Source organism: Arachis ipaensis, chromosome B5 (assembly GCF_059453495.1).
Source record: "Arachis ipaensis isolate K30076 ecotype BB chromosome B5, ASM5945349v1, whole genome shotgun sequence".
Classification (NCBI taxonomy): Eukaryota; Viridiplantae; Streptophyta; class Magnoliopsida; order Fabales; family Fabaceae; genus Arachis; species Arachis ipaensis.
The window spans coordinates 118,963,529-118,972,726 of record NC_142440.1 but is presented as its reverse complement, the minus strand read 5'-3'; the positions used below and the strand labels follow the sequence as shown (position 1 = coordinate 118,972,726).

General features: G+C 25.2%; 1 protein-coding gene across 1 annotated transcript; it reads left to right on the top strand.

Annotated features, from left to right (window-relative positions):
* Positions 1-3,011: 3,011 nt before the first annotated feature.
* LOC107643784 (leucoanthocyanidin reductase-like) lies at positions 3,012-8,950 on the top strand. The gene is made up of 5 exons (XM_016347527.3): positions 3,012-3,276; positions 3,871-4,011; positions 5,018-5,255; positions 7,487-7,690; positions 8,384-8,950. The coding sequence occupies exons 1-5, from the start codon at positions 3,070-3,072 to the stop codon at positions 8,647-8,649; spliced, it is 1,056 nt and encodes a 351-aa protein (XP_016203013.1). The 5' UTR covers positions 3,012-3,069; the 3' UTR covers positions 8,650-8,950.
* The last annotated feature ends 248 nt before the right edge of the window (positions 8,951-9,198 follow it).

Sequence of the window (9,198 nt, the reverse complement as noted above, 5' to 3'; positions counted from 1 at the left end):
TTCAAAAATACACAAAATACATGCAAATCCTTAAAACACATGCATATATAAGTTAAACTATACAAAAAATACTACGTAACATTTTTACATTGGCCTAACAATGTTATCACTAAATGAACAGTATAATGAGAACAATAATATATACTTTATTGTAAGAACACAAAATGAATCTATTAAATAAATAGAAATATAACTATCTAGTGTTTTACGATCGAAAATGTAAAAGAAAAAAATGAAAAAATTGGACGATTAATGAACAGTACCTTTAATAATATTTTTGTATTTTTTTTATGAAGATCTAAAACGTAGTTTTGAGATTTTCTTAAATTTTTGCAAAAAAATTGAGAAATTTTTGAGAGACTTTTAAAGTCATTTAAAATTTGATCGTTTCAGTTTTAATCGAAAGAGAAGAAACATTTTTTATATTAACGTTTATGCTATTAAACATTTGTTGGAGTGTATATCTATTTTTGATAAATTTAAATTAATTTAATTAGATTTGATTAAAAAAAAATTGTATATACAACACAACGGTATATTTTATATTTTTGCAGTAAACAAGCGCTATACGATCCTGAATTATCGGTAAGTAAGGGGAATTTATGTTATATACATTGTATTAATCTTAAAGTAATAACGTCCATCATGAGAAGTCTATAGCGCGGCCGGGGTTAGGTTATGATTAATGAATCATAAATTTAAGGGGGACCAGGTGAAGACAACATTTTTATTCCTTTCTATATTAAAACTCATGTATATCCTTAATATTATGAAGCAATGATGACCTCTCTAATAGTTGCTACATATCTTTTTTAATTAAAATGTATGTATAGAAATAATTGTTATTCATAATTATAACTCATTAACTCAGAAAATTACAACATATTTTTCAAAACCATTTACACCTAAATTACTTATTATATAGGAGGGTATAAATTATAAAACCATATAGAATTAAACTTCCTAAAATGTTCATTGGTTGAATATTTGAATGTTTCCTTGTACCTTGAAAATAAAAAACTGAGCTGGTACCTTGGGGGAATCCATGCATAAATATTGAATATTTTCTTACCTTAATAACGGGATTGTGTGACAGAAAGCAGCAGTAAATGAAATGAATAAGTATAAAAATTAACTTTTAATTAGTTAATATTAATTTATTTTTTATTGTAAAGTTGTTTTCTTAATTTTCACTTTTTGGAAGATTTATAATTTAAGATTAGGATTTTAAATTTAGAGTTTATGTTTAAAATTTATGATATAAAACTTAGAGTAAAAGAACAATTTAAAAAAAAAGAAAATTGACTGATATATATTGATTGAAAATAATTAACTCCTTATTTGAACTCAAATAAATTAAAATATGGTCAATAATGATACTAATTAAACGTAATATAGTTTAGTTTGATGTTATGTGGTACCAACTTATTGAATTGCTGTGTTGGATATTTTTCTTTTTCCTTCAATGGTGTGATAATTTTGGAATGTATCTTTTCAATTAATAAAGCTAATTAAGTACAATTTTGTATAAATTAACGTTCTATTTTATTCTTGTAAAATATATATGCCATTTTAACTTTCGTAAGTTTTAGCGAGTTAAAATAGTTTCTATAAGAAAAATTGGGGTTATATTAATTCTTGATGAAACTGATATAGGGATATAAAAATATAAATTATGTTTGACAGATGAGATATGACTAGAAAGAGACATTATGTTTAGAGATATTGAATTAATATATTTTATGTCTATTCTGATAGAAAAGAAACAGAGACACTAATAAAAAATACAACTTATTTTTTATTTTTCTTTTATTATTCTTATTAATTTTTTATAATTATATTTTTTATTGTTATATTTTCTTTTTCAAAGTTTTTAAATGAAAAAAATAAGAATGAATTAGATTTTTATATTTTATTCTACTTTATTATTAAATAAAATATAAAAATATTAATTTTGTATCTTTATTTTTTATATCTTGTTCTTAATATTTTATCTTATTCTATTTTCAGAAACAAATACTGCTTATAAATCAAATTCTCTTAAAAATCTAATAAAAACTAATGGGACTTATATTTTTTACAAATAAAGACTATATTTTGATTCGATAAAATATACGAGAATTAAAATAGTTTACTCATTATTATATGCCTAAACTGATTAAAATAAACATTAAAAGTACTAAAATGTTATATGTTCGTAAAAAATTAAACTAGTCATTATATATTTGTATATAAATATATATAATTTAATTTAATTTTAATAATTTTTTATATTTTAATATATATTTTATATAAATAGTTAATTTCAAATATTTTATATACAGCTAAGATGATTGTTAAAGTAATATGGTTAAAAAAAAAAACTATAGGAGCCATCAGTTTTTAATAATTTTGACTATCATAAATATTAAATTATTCTTTATATGTATAAATTTTAAAAAATATGGATATAAATTATATTAATTTATGTGTATAAATACATATTTTACAAATTATTATTGTCAAATATTATCCAAAAATTATGTGTACAAATTTTGGAAAATATAAATATAAATTATATATTTTTTATATGTAAACACATATAAATATATATAAATTATTGCTAATCAAATAATAACAAAAAATAATAAATTTTGATAATTACTTCACATTGCTCATAAAAAAACACACTTAATCATTTGAAAGAAAAATTAAAATTGAGAAAATTCATCCCAGTTTAAGCGCTTGATTATACAAGATGCTACCCAGCTATCAGTCAAAGAAAGAAAGTTGAGAACTAAACTTCAAAAATTAAAATTCCGGTGTCGAATTCTTCATTCACTTGATGAGTTTAAGTTCCTGCACGTGTTGAAGAGTAGCTGAAAAGTGGAAACTATTAGCGGGGTCAATGTAAGAGACTAAGAGTCAACATTTATATTTTATTTTTTATCCATAATAATTTTATAGTAAGAGCGCTCTTTTTTCCTATAAAAACTAAATACCACCCGGTGGTATTGCATGCACAACATAGTCACTCTTCTTTAGTACTTATTTTTGTGAGGGAGACAAAACAAGTATTAGGTTTCTAACATGACTGTGTCGAGCGCCACCATTCCTTCAGCCACCAAGGCTCGGATTCTGGTCATCGGAGCGACCGGCTTTATGGGTCAATTTGTGACAAAGGCGAGTCTTGCCTTCGGACATCCCACTTGTTTGCTGGTTCGGCCTCCCCATAAAATGCACTCCAAGGCTGCCCTTCTCAAATCCTTTCAGGATAAAGGTGCCACACTCATTCATGTAAGTGGAAATTATTATTATTGTTATTATTATTTCGAGATATATACTTTCTTTCAATCCAAATTCAGGACATGCATGCATAGGTTTTAAAATAAGGGACACTACTGTAAAAGTTTATTCTGTACAGATTGTGTTTTTCTAGTTGAAAACAACTATGCTGTATAGTGTTAACATCACTAGTAACATATATATATATATATATATATATATATATATATATATATATATATATATATATATATATATATATATATATATATAATTTAAAATGAATTTCTGTATTTTCTGTATTAATTTACATTTTTACACTATAATTAACCTAAAAATAATAAGTACATAATTTTATGACAAAGACATATTTTTAATTATTTTTTCACATTTAGAAATTTTTCTATGTTCTGTAGTTGTTTCCAAAATTGAAAATAGAAAATATCTATCTGTCTTTGTCTCTTTAAATCTATGTTTATATTTTTGTATTTGAAAATCATCTCTGAATTTTTATTTTTTTTATCTCTATATTTCAGTGTTTGAAACAAAATTCAAAGGTTAGGTTTGCATGTCATTACAATTTTGTATTATTATTTATTATTGCAGGGGGTAATAAATGATAAGGATCAAATGGAGAAAATTTTGAAAGACAATGAGATAGAGATTGTCATTTCTCTTGTTGGAGGGGGCAATGTTCTGGACCAGATTACTTTAATAGATGCCATGAAATCTGTGAAGACTATCAAGGTGAAAAAAGTTTTTGTTGGATTCATTCTTTATTTATTTGATTTTTTTTTTGGATTTTTCTAATTACCTAAACAATTAAGAGTATTTAAAAATATTTTTTAATCAAATTCACTAGAAACTTTTTAAAAAAATTACATTTACACAAGATTTTTTTTCCTATAGCTATAGTAGTACACGTGTAAATGTTAATATTTTTATTCATTCTCCACTTTGCTCGGAGCTTAATAATTTTATTATTTGTTGAAAATAACTTTTATAATTCATTTAGTCTAATTAATTATTTATTGTTAGCTAATAAACAACTAATTTATTTAGTCATTTAAAGAGATAGGTGCACATGATATTAATATAGTATGTGTTAAAGACTTAATTATGAAATAAAGACACTAAAAATTTGGTGGGCCGGGACAAAACTTTTAGCTCAAGTTATTTGGTTTTTTTGTTTCATTATATAGAGATAATTTCTAAAAAAATAAATTAGAAATTTCCGATATGCTGGTCTAATATGGTTCAAATAAACTTAAAATTCCATGTATACGATCAAATTTCTTATTATTAGAGCTTATTCATAGTTGTAGTTAGAAGAAATTTTTAGATATATAATCATTCATTTATCTTTATTTATCAATTATTTAAGTTTTTAAAATAAATAATTTGTTATTATAGTGTCAAAATTTATGTTACATTTTAAATTCAAAAAATCAACTTACATAAATAAATAAATAAATAAATAAATTTTAGTTTATATGCAGTTAACTAATTAGCTCAAAAGAAACTCTTAAGTAAATGAGAAAAAATATTAAGAATTCTAATTTATTTTTTAAAATTATTTTTTAATTTTTAAATAAAAAGATTTAAAATTTTTATTATTTTGATTCTTAAAAATGATATATATTTAAAATTTTATTCTTTTTAAATAGTAAAAAATAATTATAAAGATGAATTATAACTTTTAATATTTATGGAAAATGAAATTTGAAATGATAGTGGTATGGTATGCATGCAGAGGTTTTTGCCATCAGAGTTTGGGCATGACGTGGACAGGGCAGAGCCTGTGGAGCCAGGGCTAACAATGTACAAAGAGAAACGCGTAGTTAGACGCATGGTTGAAGAGAGTGGGATCCCCTTCACCAACATCTGTTGCAATTCCATTGCTTCTTGGCCTTACTATGACAATTGTCATCCTTCTAAGCTCCCTCCTCCCATCGACCAATTTCAAATTTATGGTGATGGCAACATTAAAGGTAGCTTCCCATATCATCAATTATGTATTATTAGAGTGCAACCAAGGAAAGATGAGAATTAAGAAATAATTTTATAATAAAAAATGGGTTTTCTATACAACAACAGCAGCATCAGAGTCTTATCTCACTAGGGAAGGTCTCCCTAGGAGAGGTCGGTTACATAAATTAAAACACGTTATTGAATTTTATTATATATTATATTTATATAAAAATTATTTACGTGTAAATCTCATTTGACCATTTTATGGATAGTTTTTTTTTTGTCTTTTTCTACCTTTCACCTCTTGTCTATCTTCTATTTCATCCATTTTTTTAGTATTCTTTTGGTCTTTTTTTCACATGTCCAAACCATTTAAGACGCGATTTTACCATCTTTTCTACAATAGGTGCTACTCCAACTCTCTCTCTTATATCTTCGTTTCTTATTCTATTCAATCACGTATGATTACTCATCCATCTCAACATCTTTATCTCTACCACACTTAACTTATGTTCGTTCTCTCATTTGGCCGCCCAACACTCTATATCATAAAGCATAGCCGATCAAATATCAATGCGATAGAATTTACCTTTAAATTTCAAAGACACTAAAAATTGGTTTTCTATATTTATTCATATTATTATTATGACTATTATTATTATTTAGTAATTTGTTGTTGGTTCCTCAAAAAATTGCAAGTTTTTGTTTTGGTCTAAGAGAACTAGTTTTAGTACTTATAGTTAAGAATTTCCATTAAATATTGACTTCTAATGTCACTATTTAATTTGTAATGTTAATATTAATCGACAAAAAATCAAAACTTTTAAATTTTATAAGAATAAAAAACATCTCATTTATTATTATTATTATTAGGATTTTAGTCCTACTAAAATTTACATTTTTTAAATATTAGTCTTTAAAAAGTTAATTTTTGAAATCTTTAATTTTAATTATGAATAATGTTATATAACTAATAAAATTTATTATCTTTGGTCAATATTTGGCCAATTTTAAATATTAAAGATCAAATTCTAAATTTTAAATACTAAATTTAAATTTTAATAATATAAAAAATAAAGCGTTTGTACAAAGTATTATCTTATATTAATAAAAGTATTAATCCTTAATATTTCTCTTTGATTATTTTTATTATTCTTCTTGTTAAATATTGATGCATCTCATTTTATTATAACACTAACATTTAACCTACCATTTCTCTATCTAATTTTCTGTGCCAATATTTTCTAATTTTATTAAAAAATACCCACAAATAAAATTTGCATAGACAAAAATAGAGAATACAGGTACATACTTTACAAAGATTGAAGATTTATTTGAGTTTTACTACTATAATTATATCAAGGTCAATATTTAGTAGGTTATCCCATGTGCGGTATATTTGGACGGTAGGTTACATCGCACATTCCACTCATTTTATGAACTATTGCTTTACCATGCATGCTCTCTGTATTTTCGCCACGTCACTCCCTAAATTGACATGACATTTGTAATTTGGCATATTTTATATATGAAGATTGAAGAGAGAAAAATGAACCCCCAAAAAAGGACCCAGACCTTTACATTGCGAAATAAAATGGAAATCCTTGCTTCATCTAACGAGGACACACACGTTCATAAGCTGGCCATTATTTTCTTAATATGGAATACAGTTCTCTTTAAAGTTATAATCATATATCAATTATCTATTTTGGCATGTGCTATCAAGATTCAATGTCAAGGATCAAAACGTGATGTCTAGGATTTTATATCAAGCAGGCCAAAAATAAAACGAAAAAAAAAAAAACAGACGAAGAAAGTTTGGTGGCAATTTATCTTCGCTGCTTTGTTTTTCAATGGTGGGGTACAAAATATTAATATAGACCTGGAAAGCAAATAATTAAATAATATATTACTATAATTTTCTTAAAAAAAATAATACACTTAATTTTTATTTTTCCTTCTAATCTTGTAACTAAATATTATATATATATTTAAAAATATTATGTATATATTAAAATTAATCATTCAAATTAACCGTTATATATTTATATATAATATATATTGTTTAATTAATTTTTAATGTATCTTTTATATTGAAAAATTACCATCCTATATCACTTTTATGTCCTATTTTTTTTTCTAGTTTTTTTCATCTTTTATAACCGTTGCTAGCTAGCTTCGTTCTTTCCTTAGAGTAGCAAAAAACTTATTAATTAAACGAATTGGTGATGAAGAATAGTTTCATGTGCAGCTTACTTTGTTGATGGAAATGATATTGGAAGGTTGACAATGAAAGCAGTTGATGATGTTAGAACACTGAACAAAAACGTTCATTTTAGACCCTCAATGAATTGTTACAGCGTCAACGAGCTTGCTTCTTTATGGGAAAAGAAAATTGGTCGAACAATTCCCAGAGTTACCATCTCAGAAGATGATCTTCTTGCTGCAGCTGCAGGTTCGATTATTATTAGCGACTTAATTGTCTTGTAAAATCGATTTTTTTATTTATTAATATAATTAATATAATTATCAATTTATAATACTCTATATTTATACTTTGATTTTAGTATTTATATAAATATGAAATTTTAAAAAGAAATAAATTAAATAACTATATCTGGAAAATAAAAATGGTAACTAAATGTGTATAATTTTTTATATATATTTAAAGCTAATAACCTATTTTAAAAGTGTCCTTTTGTAGTTCAAAATTAGCTTCCTCTGCCTTCAAAAGATCTTGGGTTGATTATGTGCACGGCAATTATAATTTTCGAAACCATCACAAAAATATGTTAATGGATCACTTATATAGTTTACATGTTTTAGAAAATTTAAAACATTGTGAATTACGGAATAAGGATATAAGGGAAAAAAAATTAAATAGTTCTAACCAAATAAAATAATTTACAAAAATTCTAAATTATGTTAAAAATTAATCGCTATATATATTTATGTATAAATATATATTGTCTAATTTATTTTTAGTTTATATTTTAATATTTATTCTATTTTGATGGTTAATTAATGATTATTTTTTGTGTTTAGCTAACGTGGTTGTAAAAGTGATATTATTAAATATATTGTTTTTGGATAAAAATGTTTTCTATTGCATGGATGTTATTACCTTTTGGGGTGTGTGTGTATGCAGCGAACTTGATACCTGAAAGCATTGTAGCCTCATTCACGCATGACATTTTCATCAAGGGTTGCCAAGTTAACTTCAGCACAGATGGCTCAAATGATGTTGAAATTGGAACACTGTACCCTGATGAAAAGTTCCGATGCTTGGAGGATTGCTTTGAGGATTTTGTTCCCATGATCCGTGACAAGATTCTTGGAGGCCCAAATGATGAACTTGCCAAAACCAATAATAAGTCATTGCTAGAAGCTGTGCCAATCACAGCTATGGGCTGAAAATGACAAATCTAAATAAACATGTGACCTGAGAATCCATATGTATTAATTCACCATAAATTTGGTGGTGGAGGCAGAGAGAATTATTGGTCTAATTTATATAATAATTTATGGAGTAAAATAGACCTTATTTTCGTATGTACTGATTTATTATTGCTAGGTCAAGAATATACGTACTCCTTCAATATATATGTTTCAGCCTAGCAATTACGCTGTGTTTTCCGGAGCAGAATTAAAAAATAATGCTTCAAGAGAGATGTAATAAAGTTTAATACTACTCCTGGTGGTACTCTTGATGTATTTGTGTAGCACTTTCGGAAGTAATTACTACCATTGTGTAGCATTAGATTATATCTATTTTTTGGTGTCTGAAAAAAAAAAAAAACCTAGACAAGACTAGCCTTCAACATCTCTGTCTGTGAAGTAGAGCACAAATATCACTCGAGTTCTAACCACTCAATATACTAATCAACATAAACCCAGGCATCATCAATATTTAATTCACTATCATAAATATGAACATAAGGAATCAAATCACAAACCTTACCA

Excerpts from the sequence above, each read along its gene's own strand:
- LOC107643784 (XM_016347527.3), top strand. The coding sequence starts at position 3,070 with ATGACTGTGTCGAGCGCCACCATTCCTTCAGCCACCAAGGCTCGGATT. Across the intron at positions 5,256-7,486 it reads TGGTGATGGCAACATTAAAG|CTTACTTTGTTGATGGAAAT; the intron begins GTAGCTTCCCAT and ends TTTCATGTGCAG. Across the intron at positions 7,691-8,383 it reads TCTTCTTGCTGCAGCTGCAG|CGAACTTGATACCTGAAAGC; the intron begins GTTCGATTATTA and ends GTGTGTATGCAG.